The 22677-nt window shown below is 39.4% G+C and overlaps 1 protein-coding gene across 23 annotated transcripts in view; it reads left to right on the forward strand.

The window, feature by feature from the left end:
* The window catches only part of CLASP1 (cytoplasmic linker associated protein 1), a 267481-nt gene that overhangs the window by 161735 nt on the left and 83069 nt on the right, over positions 1–22677 (forward strand). For 6 of the 23 annotated variants that reach the window (XM_049097171.1, XM_035702326.2, XM_049097176.1 and 3 more), the window contains exons 16-20: positions 1654–1731; positions 3497–3664; positions 4190–4239; positions 5089–5259; positions 19499–19603. In XM_049097171.1, coding sequence (XP_048953128.1) covers positions 1654–1731; positions 3497–3664; positions 4190–4239; positions 5089–5259; positions 19499–19603 — 572 coding nt within the window. Of the gene's footprint in view, positions 1–1653; positions 1732–3496; positions 3665–4189; positions 4240–5088; positions 5260–7109; positions 7158–7626; positions 7651–19498; positions 19604–21917; positions 21945–22677 lie in introns of all 23 variants that reach the window. The other 17 variants (XM_049097167.1, XM_049097173.1, XM_035702323.2 and 14 more) reach the window with 6 other exon arrangements.

Raw genomic sequence — 22677 nt, forward strand, 5'->3', positions numbered from 1 at the left:
GCTATTTACACTGATGTGGGTGATACCTAGTTATACCTGTGGGAGGGGGTGAGTTTAGGGTCCTCTTCCTCTGCCACCTGTCCTGGAAGTACACCACAATGAACTCCCCTTGACTCTCCTTTTTTAAATTGAAGTTCGATTTACCAACATATAGTATAATACCCAGTACTCATCCCATCAAGTGCCCTCCTCAGTGCCTGTCACCCAGTTACCCCATCCCTCCACACCCTCCTCCCCTTCTTCAACCCTTTGTTCATTTCCCAGAGTTAGGCTCATTGTACTGCCTGACATCCCTGTCAGTTCCAACTAGGAAAAGGTTTCAAGTTGCTCTTGGTAGGCTGGGATTAACTCTTAGATCCTTCGAGGAGTTTTGCTCATCTCAGAGTTTTCTTTTTGATCCCCCTGTATCAGAAAGTTAGCATTTTTCTTTTTATTCACGTTGGTGTTGGTATGTTTCACATCATCATGATAAAAGGTAGGATTATGGCAGCATGCTTGCAAAAGCACATCTATTAATTTTGATATTCATTCGTTGCCATTTTTAGTTCCTTTGAATTTGAGATGCTTGTTATTTGTGAGTTAAATTTGGAGAGAATAGATGATCCTGTTGTGCCACCCAGTTTTTATTGTTACGTATTGTGAGGAACTTCACAGCATCCTAATCATTTTATTAGTAGAATTCTAATGAAGTGCTTCTGGGAGTCCTGTTCATACTGCAGGGGTTGGAGAGGACACAAAGCTCTGCCTCTCAGGGTAAAATTTCATCTGCAAAACCTTGAATCTAGAAGAGAGTCATGCATTCTTTCGTCTCGGATATTGTACCCTCTCTATTTGTGATAGTTTTGGAATTTAGAGGTGTAAAATGGAGTGGGAGATTTAACGTGAAGATACGTGTGTGAAGAACTGAGATGTCGCCTTGTGTGTATTCATTCATTCCTTTCTTTGTTCAGCATCCCATCTACCACTTGGCAGGTACTTGCTAAACAGGAAGGAATGAGGCAAAGACTGAAGGGGCCATAAAATTAGTGACTACTCTGTTCTGGGAGACTCATTGCATCCTTATTTCTTTTCTTAAAAATCTGTTAAGTATTCAAAGAGATACTTTTAATAATTTCTTCTCAGCTAGGGCAGAACATAACTAAAGAGAATACATACCTGTTGATAAAATTGTGACACGATTTTATAAATTTGTTCACGTTACATAGTGGAACTTGAATAAAAACATTATGTTTAATTACAGAAATGTGATTCAGGTAGCTGTTTCAGTATTCTGATGATTATTACCTCATAATTTTCATAGAAACTAGTGCTAGCCATGGAAAAAGTAGGGTCTTGTTTTTTGGGTTCCTAAAAGGTTGAACTAAATAAGGATGATGTGAGAAGAATCAGCCATTATTTTAAAAACTCAGGGTACTTAGGTGGGGGTAGCTGATGGAGGGTAGGGGGTGGGTCAGGACCGAGGTAGAAGTTAGGAGAATAGCACAGGGGGTATAAGGGAGTGCTCTGATTTCTCAGCTGTGTGTTGGTTGACTCACTGGACACAAAGGCTCTGGATTCCATGATGCTATTTTGAAGTTCTCACACCTGTTTTCATCCACAGAAAACACCACATGTTAATAATGATTGTTACTGCTTTCTTTTCTGAATTCCTAGACATATATCAGTATTAGCCGAAACAATAAAGAAGGGAATACATGATGCAGATTCCGAAGCAAGGATAGAAGCCAGAAAGTAAGTGTTTATTGTACACCACTTGTTTTTCATGCACTGTTTTTAAATTTCAGGCATGTTGTTTAGATTGCCTTATTAAAAACTCATTAAGTTATACGAACATGTTTCATTAATTGTGACTTTGAAAACATGACCTCAAAAGGCCAGGTCTTGTTATTTCTTTATTTTTCTGTTGAGATTTCTTTATTTTTCTGCTGAGAAGATTGTTCAGGTGCCCAGGCCTAAAGAACTGATTGATAGCATTTGAATGTAAATAGGACTAAAGTCTACAGCAGAATGTTCATTTTTAAATTTATGAGAAATTATTACATGAATCAGAAAAGCGCTTGTATGTACACTCAGTGCATTTTCTTACTCATTAGGCTTTGTTAAAAGCCAGGTCATAATCCAAAGGTTTGATTCCCTGTGAAAAATCACAGTCCCAGGGATCCTTCCCATGTGATGACATCGCTGCCAGCTTTAGGTGTGAAGAAGTGTGAATGTGGTGAGGGGCAGATGAGTTGATGTGCTGCTGGCAATTACCACAGTGGTAACTTGCAGGTGCCACCCCACGTTTGTGGCAGTTTTGCCGTTAGGGCTGCTCATGCTCCAGTCACATAGCTGTGACCATGCATTCCATGCCTCCTGAAGAATAATTTTGTCATCGTGACTGTAAATACCAGGAGTCAAAGATGCTGAGACTTATTCTGTCTTGGGCAACGTGTAGATAAGCGCTATGAATTTGGCACCTGTAGTGGTTTTTCCTGTGCTTTCATAGCGACCAGCTCTTCTACTTGACACAAGTAGCCTCTCTTCCTACTCACCTGGACTATTCCTGTTTTACTTAGCTGCACTGATACCTTCTGATCAAGTCCCTGTTGCTCTTGGACTGCGATCTCGGTTAAATTCTATTCCCCTGGTTTCTGAGGTTTTCAGAGGACCTCATCGAAGCACTGAAGTGGTTACCACAGTCCCAGCTTGGGTAGTTCCTACCAAAATAAGTGACATAGCTGATAGTTGCTCACAACTCTTAGGAATGGATTCGTTAGTCATGTGCTTAAGCTGTTTTTATCCTTATATGTATTCTCCTGCTTCCCCATTTTTTCTGGTTCTTTAGTCGTGCTGCAAACAGGTTTCAAGTAGCTCGGAACCTCTTTGTGCCTCTGTTGTATATGTTATCTAAGGCAACTGTAAATACTTCAAATCGATGAGTGTCAAATCGCTTTTATAAAAGCTGCCACTGATGAGTCCCCTTCCATGTTCTGAGTCTACTTTTAGGTGTTTTAGTTCCCTCGTCCCGAAGGCTCCCCAGTCTCGTAAGTTCAGCCCTTTCATTTCCATTTTTTTAATTAATTAATTATTTATTTTAAAAAGATTTTGTTTTTATTTATTTATGAGAGACACAGAGAGAGAGAGAGGCAGAGACTCAGGCAGAGGAAGAAGCAGGCTCCATGCAGGGAGCTCTGATCCCAGAGCTCTTGGATCACACCCTGAGCCAAAGGCAGATGTTCAGCCGCTGAGCCACCCAGGCGTCCCTCATTTCCATTTTATAAGTGAGACTGGGATACAGAGATGTCTGGTAGCTTGCCCAGTGTCAGAAAAGCCAGAAAGTTGTGTGCTGAGGATCTCTCCCAGGCCTCCTTAGACCCTCTCTCCCTTACCCTGTCCTGTTCCTAGTGGCAGTAAGCTGAGGGTTGCAGTCCTTGACTGTTCTGTGGTGGGCCGCAGAGCTCTGTGAGCCCCCCGTGCAGTCCTGGCTATACGACAAGCTTTGTGTCTCCCCTAGGTGCTACTGGGGTTTTCACAGTCACTTCAGCAGAGAAGCAGAGCACTTGTACCACACCCTCGAGTCATCCTACCAGAAAGCCCTACAGTCCCACCTAAAGAACTCGGACAGCATTGTGTCGCTGCCGCAGTCTGACCGCTCATCCTCGAGTTCTCAGGAGAGTCTGAAGTAAGCACTTCAGCTGTGATTTTCATTCGTGTGAGATTTTATGTTGGGAGTTTGCTATATGAGAACACAATCCCAGCTGGTTTTTTTTGGTTTATGGGCCTGTTTTAATCCCTTCTTACTTCAGATGGGGGCAGATCTCACCTGCTGCTAGGTGAGATACAGGGGGGAATGGTAAGGAATAGATGGCCTCGGTTTCTGAGAAAGTAAGTTGACTTAGAGACAGGTCTGGAGAGGGGGAAGGTGTTAGGAACTTGGACATAAATGTATTGTCTTCACTCTTGATTTCTAACTTCTGCCTTGAGTTATGACTTCTTCTTTGTACATTTGGAAGATAGGCCAATACATAATCCTAAAGCTTAGTCTGGAATCAAGGATTTGTAAGATTGTGGTCTTAGTTACCGGATACATTCTGAAAACTCTGAAATAAGTTCATCATCATCCTAGTTTCCTCTTGTAGACTGTACTGGTGTGAATGCAGATGAAGTGCATGTTTGATTATAATAAACACAATACTTTTATTTTCAGCCGGCCACTCTCTGCCAAAAGAAGTCCTACTGGAAGTACCACCTCTAGAGGTAAGACTGGCTGCTGTGGTGAAGGCAGTCTTGGGGAGGCCTCTGTTTCTGTGCTGCTCCCAGGGGCTGCTAAGTTGCTAGAAGCTGTTGACCTACTTTCAGCCCCCCCCCTCCCCCCCCCTCAGGTTTGCAGAACATGCTGCTCTGGGTGCTGCAGCTGTGCCCAGTGGCAGAACTCCACTGCCCCAGGGGCCAAGGGCAATGAGGAACACACAACCAGGGTGCCTTAGGCAGGCATAAGTGGAGCCCTGGGACCTTTCTACTCAAATAGTGCCTCTCCTTGGCTCTGGTCACTAGATAAGAGAATGAGGACAACTGGTGATGCTCTGAGGATGCTCTCAGTCAGAGATCAGACAGTAGAATGCTCCCTGGGAGCAGAAGGCATCAGAGTCAGGGCACATGCTTAGGCCACATTATGTAGAAACTGGACAGATCTGTGCACTTTTTCATTACCTAACTTCTCACATTCATCGGAAAGAGGGACCATTTCTTTGGCATTTATAGTCTTTGATTACAGGAAAACAGTGGAATGGGTATGTCTGGTTGTGGTCACTTCAGCATTGGCTAATCTTTGTCTTCAGCATGTCGTTGCTTATGCATGCCAACCTTTGTTAAAACCTAATAAGGAGGAGCACCTAGATGGTTAAGTATCCTAACTTGATCTTGGCTCAAGTCTCAGGGATGTGTATTTAAACCCTGTGTTGGGCTCCATGCTGGGCATGGAGCCTACTTTTTAATAAAAAAAGAAAAAGAAAAACAACTTGATAAGAAAAGCAAAACAAGTTTTAACAATGTATGTATACAATTCTAGCATAGTCCCTGCTGATGTTTCCACCTTTACTTCTCAAGCTTCTACAGTTAGTACCAAATCCGTGTCAACGACTGGATCCCTCCAGCGGTCTCGAAGTGATATTGATGTGAACGCAGCAGCCAGTGCCAAGTCCAAGGTGTCCTCAGCCTCGGGCACTACGCCTTTCAGCTCTGCAGCAGCCTTGCCTCCGGGGTCATATGCATCCTTAGGTAACCAGACTCCCTACCACCTTTCCCCCCAGTCCTGGTGTTCAAGATTATTCTTAGCCCTGCTCAGATTTATTTAGCAAATTCTAAAACACAATCATTGAGGAAATTCTCACTGTTACAGGGCTTATATTTATGTATAAATAGCTCAGTGCATTTACTGCTGATTACCAGCCACACACCCTTTGTTAAGTGTTCCCTTTCTCTGGAGCATCATCCTTTTTAGTGACAAGTAAGTACCTGGATGCTCACATGATGTGTCATATCCTTCTACTTCACTTCCCCCTTCATGGCAACCCAACCAGCACCTATGCTACCTCCCATATTGCCAAAGCTGGCTTTCCCCCCTTGTGACATCCGTGGGGGCAGGGTCAAAGGGTTTAGTGAGGGAATCACCAAAGAGTCATTGGTAGTTAGGTTTTCACAATTTGAAAATATTATTGGGGTGGCCAAGGTGCAGGATGGAGGGTCCCCAATAAGGGACGTCTCGAGAAATGTGGCGGATATACTGGCCAGCATAACCATATTCCACAGAATAGTGTTGGTCTTCCATGGGTACCATGGAAGGAGAGTGTACTTACATAGTAGCCCAAAGAATTTTTTAAAATTATTTTTAAAAGAAGTCCTATCTGCCAGAATGGTTGGTCAGTTTCTCAGTTTTTCAGCAGACAGCTGAACAACCTGTATGTAAGGCTGGTCTTACTTATTTCATCTTATTTTTGTTAGAGCAAAGTCGTTCAAGCCAAACTCTGGGGACTTTGCTGGATTTGTTTTATTTTGGATTTTATGGAAATTGAATACATATAATTTAAACTTCGCGGAACATTGAGACTGGATTGCTTATGTGGTTTACAAAGCAATTCCAAAGTCATTTCTGAAACTAATGTTCTGAGCATGGAAGCCCAATGAGAGATCACCAGGAGATTACTGGTCTGCCGTTGATTAGCTTGATGACCCTGACTGGGCCATGCAGTCCCTGAAGCTGTTTCTCTACCTAATTAGTTGTGATAAATGACACCCAGCTCAGACACATGCAGGGGATAAATGAAATGATATAAAAGTCTTTTGTAAACTCTTATCCTATAAGGTGAAAAAATGGATCGTGCCAGGAACATTACAAGATGAGAGGCATGTATTCTGGAATGTTTGTTAAGTCAGCCTTGTTTTCTCTAGGGAAATACCTCAAACACAGGTACCTTTTGATTGGAAAGAAACCCAATAAGTGTTCCCCCTTTCTTCCATTTTACTACTGTAACATCACACTGGAACGTTTATAACTTTAGGTTGGTATGTAGTCATCCAGTAAGGGGGAAGTCAGAATGACTCTGTCCCAGGGTGGAGTAGTAGCTCTGTTCATTTTAGGTCAGTTTTAAGTATGTACCCATGTTTCAATACATTTGACCCACCTTGAGTGTTTGTGATCAGTATTTGTTTCATTGCTTGAAAGCTTGAGTAAAAACCATTTTTTAGAGGACTCGGTAGTAGTCTTTGTTTTTCTGTGCATATTTGGGATATTTTAATATGGACCATGTAGATTTCCCTCAGTGCTAGGAAAAGCACTCAGGTCTTTTGGTCTGATGATACAGAATTGACCTCTTAAAACACTGAAGATAAATTTCAGCCCGGCATTAGTTCTTGAGGTGACAGGACTGGAATATTCCCATTCTCTCAGCATTTCCTGAGAGAGCATCTACCCCTACTTGCCTCATGTCCCAAACCACGATACAACAAAAAACCCTGGAAATTTAACGTAATCCTACTGAGAGGTTGTTACAATTACTGCTTAGGTTGGGCACATTACATCTGTGCAGAAGTGTAGCATTAAAGCTGATGATCCTTTTCCGAACTTCTAGAATCCAGACACGTGAGGGAAGATACGGAGTCCGTAGGCCTTGACGCAGGTACCCCGCTGTACAGCTTCTGCTGCGCACCATGTAGTTGGGATAGGCGTCATTGCTAGAGCTAGCTTCTCTTAGCTTCCTATTTGCCTCTGTTCTTCGGGTGATTCTTCAGTACTTTAGCTTCTGGTTTCTCCTCCTGTACGCTGCTGGTACTTGGTTCTAAGAAAACGAAACTCTGAAGAGGATGAGGGTTGGCTAAAACAAAAATCAACAGTGTACCAACGGAGGCCCTACCCTGGGTTGTCATGTTTCATTCTGTTTTCCAAAAGTGACATGACACTAGGCCAATTTTAATACAAGGCACACTTATTCGCTTCAGAATCTGCTTTGCTGTTGAACTTCTTTTTTAATTTTATTTTAAATTGTACTTTTGCTTTTTTAGTAGCTAATAACATTCTGCTTTTTAATTTTTTTACTGTTACTAACTGTTCCCTGTTATCCCTTCCCTTGTTTTTTAATTTGCTTAAAGATGGTACTTCCACTAAAGCAGAGGGTAAGCGGTTTGTTTCTGTGATTGAGGTGTGTCTCGCCTTCACTCGTCCTCTGTGCTCCTGAGTGTTGCCTGGCACCCAGTCGTCCCCACCAAGGTCCCTGCATGACACGTTGCATGTTCCCTCCACTCTTCTTCATTCTGTTTCCCCGGCTCTTTGGCTTCCCCTCTATCTGAGCTCCCCTCTCCTTCCTTGTTCTGTTGTGGTTCTGGTGAATTTGTCACTCACGTTCACGTGTGCTATACGAGGTTTCCGGCGCCCAGTCTACCTGGGGAGGAGCATTGCCAAGACATTGTGTGCTACTGTCCCCTGAGCTGCTTGTCTCAGATTTTAGTACTCCTGCGGCATCCCCTCCGGAGTCCTCGTTCCCTTCTCTTTTTTTCTCTTTACTTTTTGTGCTTCTGTGGGCTTCTCAGGATTTGCCATTTCCTGTTTTGAAAAATCAATTCATTATTTAGATGAGAGGCTGGTAACGGTTTTCTACCAGGTAATTTATAGAAATGTTAAACGACACTTTTCTCTTTCCTAAAATGCTGCTGAATCATGCAATGTCATTTCTGTTTGTATCACGGGCATATACCCCATTCATTCGTTGACCATTCTTGCACTCACCAGCCATGTATTAAATGCCTTCCATGTGCCTTGTTCTGCGCTACATGCAGGATCTAGCCTGGTGAAAGAAACCCACGCCTCCTGGTCCACTTTGGTTTCTTTTGATGCCATTCTCCAGTAGTTCTTCCTGATTTTGCATTATATTTTTGACATTTTGACCTAACCATTTCAGTCTGTACAGGTCTTTGATGAGTACATGCTAGATGAGACCAGCCCTTTGCACAGTCTATAGCTGTAAAGTAGGATAATGCCTCAAATAATTGAAACTTAGGGAACCTCATCTTCTTAAGATAGTGGCTTAGACTCACCAACCCTCAGCCTAATGACTAACAATTAGGAGCTACTAGTTTACTTTCATACGTTATTTGGCCATTCTAAAAGGCTAGCCTGCAAAGTGGACTGGTTCTATCTATATGTGCAGTTCACAGTACTTTTAATCAATATACAACTTCCTTGGGGACTCATAAAGGAAAAATTAGGAATAGAATTTTTTTTTAGCAAAGAGCATAGTCCCAAGGTCAGTGTTCTTCAAAGTGAACCTCATCATAAGAATTACCTACAGCTTGCTAAAGGAGCAGAGCCCTGGGTTAGGATGGAGCAATAGAATCTGAATTTTCAACAAGCCCCACAGGTGGTTCTTCCGGTTGGACAAGTGTGAGAAGTGAAAAGTTGCCCAAATGAAAAATGGACAAGAAGCCTATGTCACGATGAGGACCTCCTTCATGAGAGCAGCAGACTCCTGGGGCTGGGTGTGATTTTTTGCATTTCTAGCTGATAATAAGTAATTGTATGTTTCTCCTTCCCAAAGAAACCATCATACATATTTGCTCAGCTTACATGGAAGAGGAGTAGAGAGCAGAATTCCAAAATGTAGATGGAATGGGAAATGAAGATGTTCCAAGGGACATTGTGTTTTTTTTTTTTTTTTTTCAGATGCTCTCGTGTCATATATCTGTGTGACAGACTTGAAATCAGCCTGCTGTTCTACCCAGCGCTAGGAATTTTTCACTTTTTTTTCTTTTTATTAGTTTTCTTTTTCCTGATGCAGAGCAAGGTCAGAGAATTGCCTACTCAGTTATTGTGCCCAAGACCAAGAGGAGTCTCTTTCTGATTCTTCCAGTAGGGAAAGTGGGAGAATGAGTTGGGGCCCTTCGTTGTGTAGGGTTCAGAATCCAATGGAAGCCAGCCTTAGTGAGGGGAGCCGGTGTGCCTTGTTCTCTGTGTCCCAGGGCTGTGCAGGCTCTTGAGGACTGGACGTCAGACTATCAGGCCTTGAGTGCCCACAAGAGGGAAAGGACATGGTCCTGGGGGACCATATACTCTTTTACATCTAGGAGACCCTGGCTGTGAAGCAGTGAAACCTAGCGGTGGTGCTCAGAAACTCTGCATACGGTTCTTAGGTAAAGGCAGAAAGTATCACAACCTGGAGTAAATGTCGGGCTTGTCCTGAGTTTCCAGTTTGAATTTTTGTAAACCTTTTGGGCCTTTTAAAAATTTGTTAATAAGCCTATGAAATACTTTTCCTGTCTAGCTCCTGAGACAAGAAGAGGCAGGTGCTTTCATCAGTAGGAGACAAAGATAAGACTTGGAATCAATAGTTGGATGCTCTAAAGTAAAAATTCAGACAATGCATTTGAATTCTGGCCTAGTGTAGGAATGGAGAAAATACATCTCCTTTGGGAGTTTCTTTATCATACCCATCAAGTAGCCTTTCTCACATTTACAACTAGTCAGAAAATACTTTTTGTGAAGAACCAACAGAAACTCATCCTTTGGAAACAAGTTTATTTCCAGGTTATCTTTGATTAATTTGGGGAATTTTTGAAGGAAGCATTTATATAATTGATTCTGCTGCTTGTGGGAAAGTCTATGATGAGATGCTGCAGCTGTGACAAATGAATGCACTCTCATCTAATGGTTGGGTTTGGTGTGTGTGTGGGGGGGGGTTTTGTTTTTTTGTCTTTTTGTTTTTGTGTGTGTGTGTTTTTAAGAGCTACTATGGTTTAGGAAATGCCTCATTCAGATTCTTTCTTGGAACACATAATTTTAAATGCAGGGTTCCTGGGCTTGAATGACCCGTGGGAGCTGACGACTTACTGATCATTTCAGAGAATAAATGATCATACGTTATTAAGTCAAAGGCTTAATGGACTTGGACTGAATGTAGGAAAAAAAAACCCTGCCTTAACTTTTCATGATTTTTAAGATTACAAATTAAAAACCATGTAGTCTTGTCTGCTCTTCAGGAAAAGGAACTTAGATTTTATTTTAGTTCAGTTTTATTGGGAAATAAAATATTTGGTATTATTGAATATTTATCCAAGAACTCTGAATTTTAAGTGATTAGCTTTTTTACACAGTGAAAATATATGTGTCTGTATGTTGGAGTAAAAGTACTAAGGTTCTTTCAGTTTTGTCTTTAAAAAACACAAGAAAAGTTGTTCCTTTGGGGGAATGGTACTTGCAGGTAACATAATTTATAAGTGGTCAACTTCCCAAATTTTGATTTTATCAAAAATGCTGCGTATGAGTAGAGTTTGCTTTAGTTGTGCCCCGAAGCCATGAGTTTATAAAGCAAATATATATGCCAAAAGGCCCAGTATGATGAGTGGTGATTTATCTACAAGAACTTTTAATTTTTATAACCTCTAAATTAAGAATTGCCTGAAATTTTGAAGCATAAGGGGGACAGAAACTCTAGTGATATGAGGCTGTCTGATAAGTGATTTCTTAAATTACCTTGGACCAAATGTAGGAAAACCATGGCTGCAAGTTAAACTGGCTGCACAGGTTTCATTTCCCATTTTGAGGGCTCTTCTGAAAGAATGGCATTGTGTTTGAAAGATATTCTTCAGCAGCTCTTTTAAAAAGCTACTCAATATTGGTTGTTCTGCCTTTATTCTATGAAAGTCAAAGGCTGCTCTCTTCCAATTCTTTGTTTGCTTCTGGGTGTAGCCCCTTCTTTGGGTAGGTCCATTCTTGTCCATCTCCAGAATTATTTTTTTTCTGTTGGATAGTTCTCTGATACTGCTTATTTCTATTTCTCTTACTTATGCTTTTTTCTTTCATGTCTGCATTTCATCTTCTGTCATAACACAGTATGAATGTCAGTTAATAACAGTCATATTGTAGAACTAAGAATATTTTTATTCTTTGTTCCATTTATTGAATATATTTTGTTTTTCTTAAAGACCGTGGAGTATTTTATATCATCTCTTTAGAACGTAAATAGGCACTCAGAGTAATATCACTAAATTAACAAACTGAAAACCAACCAACCAACCTTCTCCTTATATAAGAAATCTTTATCTGAGTACAACACAACAGAGGCCCTTTTAACTCCCCAAAATTGATTTTAAGGGTGCCCTGAGGTCTTAGCGATTCATGGGGATCCCCGTGGCGACAAGAAACAAGCCCTTATGCTCTTCCCAGGTGAGAGGTAAGATTGACATTGAGCCAGCATTGTAAAGGGGACAAGGAACAAAAACCTCTTTATCTTCAGGTTAATATGGTATCTCTTGACTTTCTCCTATCTAGAGGAAAAAACCAGTCTCCCCTTATTTGTAACTGAGTGCACTTCTGGCGTAAGTTATGGTTTCAGTTCTCATTGTGTGTAGCGTCTGGGAACTCCAGCCTGATGAATTCAAGTGGTATGTGTTTGTAGCCTCCAAGGGTGCTGGACAGGAGCAGTGAACTTCTGCAGAGGAGTACACCCAAATCGGGTCCAAGATTCCCAGAGATTAAAACATACCACATGTGAGCTCATAAGCCATAATTACCTCTATAATGAGGGAGAAGTGGCAGGCGAAAAGAATACAAACATTTTAATCCTTTAAGACTTAAGGATCTTTTATGTAACATGAAATATATAATTGCAGTTAAATGTCTAAGAGAAGTGAGAAACTTGCATTTTTAGCAACATGTAGAATTCAGCAGTCTGAATGATCCTCCTCATTGAGAAACATATCACTGATCTAGGATGAAAACAGTGAACCCACACATCTCCAGATCTAAGCAGAAACAAGAACCCTAGTAAGTGAGGGTTTAAAAGCTGGTTTTTACCTTGAGGTTTTTGGATGAATGTCAGAGATGTTGAGCATTCCCTGTGACGGATATGTGGGACATGGAGGACGAGTAAAGTGGAGCCCACCCAGGACCTGATCATCACTGATAAAAAGGAAGTTAACTTCACTAAACTGAAGAGGATGAGAGGAAATTTTACCCATTTCTTAATCTTGATACTGGGTAAAGGGGGTAAGCAATCTTCCCTGAGAATTTGCAGTCATAAATTGCATCTTCATGCAGTTTTTGAATCAGAATTGACACTTTTCGTCTGAGAACCCAACAGATAAAACACCTGAATAGATAAATCATATTAAAGTGGCTTGTGGATCACTTGTGTCTAAGGACACTAGCAGAAACAAACATAAATCCTCATTGGAAGAATACCACTTCAATCTGCATCTTAAAGAATTCCTATAAAGTTCCAAGAAAAGGAATCCTTTCATTTTCTTAATATTTAAAGAAATAAATTTGCAAAGACAAGCGAAGGAGTAAGAGACTATAAAGAATGACCAAGTCGATTTTAAAGAACAAATGGATCTTTTAGAAATGAAAATATAATAGATGATTAAAATTAACAACTCACTGTGTAATTTAAGCAACAGAATTGTTGTAGCTAAAGAGAGAATTCATGAATTCAAGACAGGAAAGTACTGTCTAGAGTACAGTGTGTGTAGAAGAGTAGAGTTGTGAAAGACAAAGAAAGTTACATGAAAATAGTGAAGACATTTAATGAAGAGAGAATGGGGCATGGACAGTATTTGAAGAGGTGATGGCTGAAAAGTCTCCAGAATTGATGAAAGGTACTAGACCACAGACTCAAATAACCCAGCAAGTCCCAAGCAAGACAGAAGGACAAATGGTAAAATAGTAGAACACCACAGATTGAAAAAGAAGGTATTAGAAGCAGCGAGAGGGGCAAAGAGACTACCCATGAAGGAAAGCCAGAGTTTACATCCAAATAAAATTGGGGAAATCTGGATAAGATGGATGGAGCCTATTAACATCCATGTCTTGCTTATGATTTTGCACTGCAGGTTTAGAAGATGGGAGGGAATCTGGGTAAAGAGCACAAGGACTCCCTCTGTGTTCCATCTTACAGCTGCAGTAGAATCTACAATTATCTCAAAATTAAAAGTTTAACTTAAAAAGACAGTGATTTTGGGGTGCCTGGGTAGCTCAGTTGGTTAAGTGTCTGCCTTCGGCCCGGGTCATGATCCCAGGATCCTGGGATTGAGCCTCCACATCTGGCTCCCTGCTCAGCGGGGAACCTGCCTTTCCCTCTCTCACCCTCCCTCCCCCTGCTTGGGTTCTTTCTCTCTCTCTCTCTCTGTCAAATAAATAAATAAAATCTTTAATAAAAAAGATTTTAAAACTCCCATCTCCCCAAAAGTATGATCTAATTGAAGTTGTGTTTTTAATATGTTACTTTAATTAATGAGACCATTATCTTAAAACACAGTTAAGCATAGCCTTAAAAAATTAAGACAAGGAAGCAACAGAGGCTAAAAGAGAAATAAGTGTGATTAAGATGGTAAGAATAAGCTTATATGAACTACACTTTCCAGTTAAAATAGAAAGATTATTAGACTTGATTGTTTTTAAAGATCCAGCTATGTGATATTTAAAGGGACAAATTAAAATAAAAATCTGCAGATAGAGTAAAAGACAAAAGGATAGGAAATACATAGTAAAGGAAAGCTGTGGAAGACCTATTAATAACAGGCAAAAATTAAGCCAAAACCTTAGAGATAAAGAGGATTGCTATATAATAAAAATTAGTAGAGAAGTCGAGGTCACTCAGTGGTTGAGCATCTGACTTCAGCTCAGGTTGGGATCCTCAGGTCCTGGAATGGAGTGTCACATCCGGCTCCTTGTGAAGAGCCTGCTTCTCTAAGCCTCTGCCCCCCCGCCCCCCCCATCTCATGAATAAATAAATAAAAATCTTAAAAAAATAAAAATATAAAGTAGCTCTTTTCCTTCAAGCAATATAAAGTTGCTTGAAGCTCAGCACTATCATGAATGACACAGTAACTATCCAGATTGAGAAGTTCATGACCAACTGACTATTTCAGCGGAAACAGAGGGTCATTGATATTCTTTATCTCAGAAAGGCAACAGTACCTAAGACAGAAATTTGGGGAAAACTAGACAAAATGTACAAGACCACACCAGATGTCATCTTTGTATTTGGATTTAGAACCCATTTTGGTGGTGGCATGACAGTGGGCTTTGGCAGTATTTATGATTCCTTGGATTATGCAAAAAAAAAAAAAATGAACCCAAACATAGACTTGCAAGACATGGCCTATATGAGAAGAAAAAGGCATAAAGAAAATAGAAAAGGAACACAACAGAATGAAGAAAGTCAAGGACTGCAAAAAACAGTGTTGGTACTGGCAAAAAAGAAGTGAGCTGAAGATTGGGCAACACTAGTAGTAAGAATTCTGCAGGGATTTTATCTGTGGTGATTGTGCAGATTTTTCATGAGAAGATTAATAAACTTTTATGTGTTTGGATGTTTGAAAATATATATATTTTGTGTGTGTGTGTGTGTGTATATATATATATATATATATATACTTCTAAATAGGGAATACGTTCATGTAGTTCAAAACTCAGAAAATAGAAGGAGGTACACAATTAGTAGTTTCCCTCCCATCTTTTCATTTGCCTAGCTATCACTTCTTTCCCTTTGTCTTCAGTCTTACAACTTTTAGTTTCATTTCTATCAAGAGTTTCTTGGCATATAGGAGCAATTTAAAAGTATTTTCTCCCCTTCTGAAAACATAAAAGATAGCATATTTATACACTACATCTTGATTATTTTCACTTAATGTATCATAAGATCTTTCCATATTAGCTTAGAGGATGTCCTTATTCTTGATTACCATTGTACTGCATTCCGCTACGTGGAAACTAACCAGCCAGTCCCATATTGATAGACCTTGGAATTATTTCCAGAGTTTTGCTATTATAAGCATTGCTATCATGAATAATCTCTAATATATGTCACTTTGCATGGGTGCAAGTATATTAGTAGAATAAACTACCTAAAGTGGAATTGGTGGAATAAAAAGTGTGTGCATTTGTAATTGTGGTAGACCTTGCCAAACAGCTTTCTATAAGGGCTGTACTAATTTCCACTCTCAGCAGCAATGAATAAGAGTGCCTCCTCTTTCCCTACGTGAGAATGTTAGCACATTCTTAGCTTTTTTTCTTATTGACTGAGGCTGAATAATATTTCATACACTCAAGAACCATTTCTATTTTCTGTTAACTACCTTTTCCTAGCTCTTGTCCATTCTTTATTGCATTGTGATAGTGGTGTGCTGGGGCTGTCTTGAACTATTTCATGACAGCCAGTTGTTAGATTTTCAGACTTTATGTAATCTAGTTGATTTCATGTCAGTAGCCTGAAATTGGCCATAGTGAGAATATTTACACCAGGGAAATTAGAAAACACAAATCTGCAGGAACCCTTCCCCACTGCCCATTGTTAAACATTTACCAGCACACTACTGTTTGGTGGACTTACTGATTCCTAGAAACCTTTTATATGTTGTAGAAATTAGCCCTTTGTGATATGAATTGCAAATAATTTTTCCCAATTTGTCATTTTCTTTAACTTGCTCATAGTTTTCTTCTTGTCATGCTGAGATTTTATTTAAAAAATTAAGTAATCAGATTTATCAGTCTTCTAATGGCTTTTCATTTTAATCACAACCAGAATGGACTTTCCCACTACAAGTTACAAGGGATTTCTCCTGTGTTTTATTTTAAAACTTGTATGATTTCATGTTTTACTTTTTAATCTTAGGTTCATTTGCTGCTTTTCTTGGTATAAAGTGTGAAGTACAGATCCAAATTATTTTCCCAAAGCAAAACATTAACAAGTAAGATCTAGTAATGTATTTTTCTAAAGCAACACTTTATGTTGAGCTACATATCAATCCTTTATGGAATGAAGCAAAAACAGTGCTTAGAGGAAAATTCATAGCCTTAAGTTTGTATTAGAAGAGAAGCATTCAGGAGGTTGTTTCCAAAAGTTAGAGAAAGAACAGAATAAACCCAAAGGAGAGTTGGAAGGAAATAATAAAGATAAGAGTACAAGTTAATGAAGTAGGCATTAAACATTAACAAAACAGGATTAAGAAATAGAAATTGTATGAGGCATTGGATAATCCCAGTCTTTCATAAACTCCAAGTAGGTGAGAATACTTCCCACATTAATGCAGCTGATGTAGCCTTAGCACTAAACGAGAGAAGGGTACAGTCAAGACATATTGTGTATGAGTATGTACATTGTGAGAGTTTATCTTGGGTCTAATAGCTTAGAAACTTCAGCTTAGAAACTTCCTGATGGATCAGCACATTTAAGAGAAGAATCCTCTTACCTAAGAAGATGTAGAGAAAGCATCAAAAAATTCAATTATTTTGGCAAATCCTTGGCAATTAGGAATACAAAGGGGTTTTCATAGCCTATTGAAATATCATACTTTGTGAAATTCCCTGATTAAAAAAAAATATGGCTCAAAGCAACAAAGCCTACCCATGTAAGTGTGGACTACATGTCTAAGACAGTGAGATAAAGACAGAGAAATGAAAGAGTAGAGTTTGAAGGGAAAAAAATGGTCTTGTTTGTAGATAGTATATTTAGATGACCCCAGATAATCTACATACAAATTAGTAAAATTACCAAAAGTTTAGCAAGATTCCCAGAATCAAGATCAAAATATAAAGATTACATTCACATTTGTCTAGAAATTAGAAAATACAATTTAATGTATTTTGTGTCATAAAGAAAAGGCACCTTTGAATAAATCTGTAAAATTTAAGACTTTTTTTAAAGTAAGACTTTTAGACAAAATTATAAAGCTTTATTATAAGACATTGAAGAAAATGAAAGATCAAGATCATAAATCTGTCTTACCCCGCCCCCCCGGCCCTCGAAATTAACTCTGCATTCCACATAATGCAGTTAAGATTTCAGCAGGTTGTTTTAAAATTGTATCTTTGGATGCATATTGAAGAGAACAAAGGCCTTGGGGGAAAACCAGGTTGGTTTACTCTACCAATTAGCAAATAAGTTTTTGTAAGCTATTCACAACATTGTGATGTTACACTGGTATGGACACGTGGACCACTGAATGAGACAGACCAGACAGTTGAGAAACAAGCCCACACATGTATTTAAGTACTTGGTAAATGACAAAAGGCGGCTTTTAGATCAGTAAGGGGTTAAGAAAATGTACTTGGATGCTGATTAGTCATATGGAAAAAATAAAGTGGGTCTCTACCTCCTACAGAAAAATCAATTCCATAAGTGACCTCACAAATAAAATGTTGAGCAAAACAGTAAGTTTTGGAAAAATATATACCCTTTAATACAATTAAAAGCATTTAAAATATCTAAAACCATGCCATCTGTTTCTTGGTTATACACCTAGCTATATTAAAAGTTTCAAGAAATGCAAAAGGGGATGATGAATGCCGGGTTTAGGACCAGGTTACCAAATGTTGGGAGAAAGTAGGGGATACAGGGACATATAAAGTATCCTTTTGTGTCCTACATACAGTGAATTTAAAATAGGAAGTGAGATTCAGTTGGTTTTTCATGTTCACTGACTCAGTGACTGCCTTGATTTAACTTCCTTAGGAAAGTAAAATGTCCTTATTCATATGTCAGCCAGCTAGCCAGACAAGCACAGGTAGCTAAACCAGTGGTGTGACCTTGGACAAATTAATTAATCCCCGTTTCCTTGTTTCCTCATCTGTAAAATGGAAATAAAATGTTCTTATGAGAATTACAAATTCACACGTGTTCAGCTCCTAGTATGATACCATATAGCTTTAGTACAGATTCTAGAATTTGTGGGTCTTTGCTTAAACTGCTACTAAAAGTCATTGATTCTAATTTTAATTTTTTTCTTACTGCAGTGCTTTTATTGCTCCTTACCTCTTTTTCTTGAGCCCTTTTCAAGTCTTAGGATTTGTTTTTCTGTATTACTTTTCTGTAAGCTTTCTTAAATGATGAAGTAGAAGTGGTTTTGAGCAATGTAAGATGCCAATGCAAGTTCCATTGATTTGTGTTTTCCCGATCAAGTTGCTGTTCTGATTGACTTATGGCAGGAGAGGCATTTTGTGCCCCTACTGAAACCAAAGAAGTCCTGAATTTTAAAAAGTTTTAATCTCCAATCATCACTGATTTTGCATTTCTGAGTTCACTTTTGTTTTTAAGGTTTCATGATTTAGTAGCAGGAGTTGAACAGGATTGCTTTACTTAGAATGGCAAATGGCAAATTCTTCTCATAAATGCCTGTGATAATTGCTTTTTTTTTTTTTTTTTTTGGTCGTTGCTTTTCTAGCTACTCTGTAATATAGATTCTGTCTTCATCTTTTGCAGTCTAGAAACTTGTTGTCACACATGCTTTAAACTAGAAGTTTAGGGGTGCCTTGGTAGCTCAGTTGGTTAAGGTCGGCTTTCAGCTCAGGTCATGATCCCAGGGTCCTAGGATTGAGCCCTGCATCAGCCTGCCTCCACAGCAGAGTCCGCTTCTTTCTCTCTGCCCCTCCACCTGCTTGTGCACTCACTCTCTCTCTCAAATAAATAAATAATCTTAAAATGTTTTAAAATAGAGGTTTAATGCTATATATCAAAACATTCTCCAGGGTGCTATAGCTTTTGATTGCTGAGTTATGGTTTTTTGGTGGTTTTGTTTTGTTTTGTTTTGTTCTGTTTGCATTTACTCTTATTTCTGTAGTATTTTTCTTAAGATGACTGCTAATATTTTTCTGCTTTTGGAAATTTGACAGATTTGTAGGTAGTAAAAAAGAATTTAATGTGAAAAACATTAAATTGTGGAAAAAAATCTTCAAATGGATATCACCTCCTTATCTGCAAATATGATATGCTATAATACTTGTAACAGAAGCACCTTCTAGGTTCATGACTCATTCTCAGGAGTTGCTACATATCTGTAGAACTTGTGTGTGCAGATAGAATGCGCATGTGTGTTGTACACAGGGAAATGGGTCAGGACTGCACACGAGGAAGACCTGTGCCCCTGCAGGTGGCCCAGTCAGTGCCACTTGGGCGTGATCTGGGTTGTTTTCTTGAGTAGGTCTCACTGACTGAAAACGTGATGGAAACACCATTTTTGCTGCATCTTCCAGGTCGGATCCGCACAAGACGTCAGAGCTCCGGTAGTGCCACCAACGTCGCTACCACCCCGGACAATCGAGGCCGCAGTCGCGCCAAAGTGGTTTCACAGTCCCAGCGTAAGAAGTATATTTTTTACTCTTTGTTATCTCAGTTTTGTTCAACAGCCCATTCTACAGTTGAAAAATTTATAGTTATTTTCATTACTTCAGGGGAAAACCACATTTGTGTGGCTCCAAGCTGCCGTGAGTAGTCTTGATGTTTGTTGGGTACGCTTACAAAATGGATACTTTGGTCTCCCTTCCAGGTGATTTAAATTTTGTATTATTACACATTAAACATTAAGATGTGGTTTCTCTCCCTTTCCTCAAGCATCTCAAATTGAGATATACCTAGGCTGTGACCCATTTTACTGTTGATAAGGAGTCCCTCTGATGTAATTTAAGAGCAGTACCTGGGGATTATTTTAATGTGGAGTTCTTGTTCAGTGGTAATGAGCAAATCCATTAAAAGCTCTCCCCATTAACCCTGTGTTCTAACATCTGCAGCCTGCTCTTCTCCACCTGCCAGTGTGGGCTTCTGCTTTGCCCAGCTGCTCTCGCTTCCATTACTGCTTGTCTGTACATGTTGAGTCACTTGGCTTATTTAGCATCAGCCATGAAAGCAGCCATAGATGGAAGGAATGTATTCAGATCACTCTTAGGAACCACCCCAGTGTCTCACTTCCCAGCCACACTTGACTTTGAGTCTCCTGCTCCTTCTGTATGCATGTAGAGTGGAGCTGGGTGTCCCAGTTCTCCCGGGCAAGGTGAGCGTGGGGGAGGAAGGCTCTCCTTTCCTGGGAGTTGCACTTGGTCCCAGCACAGCACTCCCCAGCCCATAGGTGTCTACCTCCTCTGTGGTTCCCAGGAGCTATCTGGCTTGTGTAGAGAGCACTCAGTCTGTGGCCAGACCTTAGGTTCTGGTTAGTATTTAGAATGCCTTTCTCAGCTCCTTGTGAATTCAGATACTCTCCTATGCCCCTCTGGTAACTCTAGGCCTCATGTTAAACAATGTAATATCCTTTCTGAAAAGAAAGTATAACATCGGTCATACATTGCTAACAAGCTAGTCTGATGCAGAAGCACATGCTTCTGGTGTATCACCCAGGTGTACACAACATAACATGCGTTGTGCACCTGTAGACCTTGAGAACAGTATCCTAGCTCTGGTTATTCTGTTGAACCCTAGTGATGCCTGGAGTCACAGATGGATAAAATGCTCTGGTCATGACCTCATAAATATAAATCAGGTCTTCTCGCAGAGAAATTTTTCTTGACAAATGCTGTTCAAGATTCAAAATAGAGGTTTGTATGTTAAAATTGAGTTTAATAAAAAAATGTCTAGTTCTTTAGCCATGCAGTGTTAGTTCCTTTCTTGGAGAGTAAGGGTTAAACAGTACTTTACATTACTTTATGTCTGTTTATTGGCATTGGCCTCTGCAGGGGTTCCTGCCTGTGGCCTGGCTCTTCTGCTTAGGAGGTAGTGAAGACTACATTGCTTCTGTAGTGGGGGTGAGGGCAAGGATAGAGCTGTAATTCTTTAGTCTTGTAGAAATACTCTACCCTATCTTAGCACTCCACTTTAAAAGTCTTCAGCTTTACCTTACCAAATTCCACTCACAGGAAGGGACAACCCAGCAAATAATCAAGACTAGACCTCAAACTTATGCATATAAATTTAGTATTTAAAAAAAATTGTTATAGGAGGTAAACATGAGCATCTTTATATGTTTTACAAATGTAGATACAGTAGCATTCAAAGTCCTGGTATAATAGTGAATAGAAAAAAAAAAAAATAGCGAATAGATTTCATTAACATTAGATTTAGGGCCCTAAATCTATTGTTAGGCATATTTTAAAAATGCATATTTTAAATATTGAGGATTTAAATATGTTAAGATTAGCATTTAAATATTTGAGGATTTGGCATAGGATATTCAGATGAAACTAGTTAGTAGCAGTTTCTTTGGATGCGTGATGTTTATTGAGCACTTCCTATGTGTTAAGTACCAGTCACAGTGGTAGGAATCCATAAACGAATAGGATCTAGTCACTTCTCTAAGCTTGCTCAGCACTGAAGAGTAGACGTGCTCCCGGAGGCCAACACACTGGTCTTCTCTGCATCTCCTCTGCCTGGCACTGTGCTGGCACATAGGTTTCTGAGTGTTCCATGAACAGACCTAAAATAAATGCTGATAGAGTATGATATGACTACAGTAAACATAGGTACAAAAGTAAACTAAGAGGAAAAAGACCCAGAAGAAAAAGCTATTTTTGCTAATGTGTTTGTGAACAAAGACATTTGTGTTGTGTTGCATGCTGACCTTCTGTATTGTGCTATTGTCTTTTAATCCACTTTTTGCCTGTCCTTTGGTCTGCTCTCATAATCAAGGATCCAGATCTGCTAATCCTGCTGGTGGTAAGCCATTTCTCTTCTTGCCTTTTTTTTTTTTTTTTTTTTTTTTTTTGCGTTCTCCTTCACTCCCTGTCCCATGTTCCTTGCACAATATTAATTTCTATGTTTATTATGAGCTTAGTTCATCTTTCTGCATTTTTTCTGCATTTTCAAATTCTAGAGTTTAGAATGAATTTCTTTTCTCCTTTTACATAGCTGAATAGTCCATTTTGGTTGCTCAAAGTTAATGGGCAAGATTAATAAATCCTGAGACAGGTTCTTCATGGTGATGTGTACCAGTGATTTTGATAATGAATTTCACTTTAAATTGTAGCTGTCATTATCAAGTTCTAATTTTTGTGAGTAGTTACCTTAGTGATTCATTTGAATGATGGAGGGGTGTGTGGGGGGTGTGTGTTTCAAGGTTACATGTTATTTAAAAGGCTTTTTATCTCTGGGTCATGCTATTCTGGTACACAATAACATGCATTTTATGTTTGAGAATTTTATTGCCTTCTCTACTTAAGGGGAGTGTACTAAGTAAATGACTGCCATTTTAGTGTGTTGATGCAATCTTTAAAATTTTGCTGTTTTAAGAAAGAATGCTGTCTCATGAGAAATGGTTATATAACTATCCAACCACTTACTCATTTATAAAAATCACTAACTCTGTTATTTATTTTAAATTTCTGATTCTCTTGTGTACATCTCAGGGCATGTGGTCTTACGTAATTTCTACTTTTGTAGATTTCTGAGA

This window comes from Canis lupus, chromosome 19 (genome assembly GCF_003254725.2).
Source record: "Canis lupus dingo isolate Sandy chromosome 19, ASM325472v2, whole genome shotgun sequence".
In the NCBI taxonomy this organism is placed as follows: domain Eukaryota; kingdom Metazoa; phylum Chordata; class Mammalia; order Carnivora; family Canidae; genus Canis; species Canis lupus.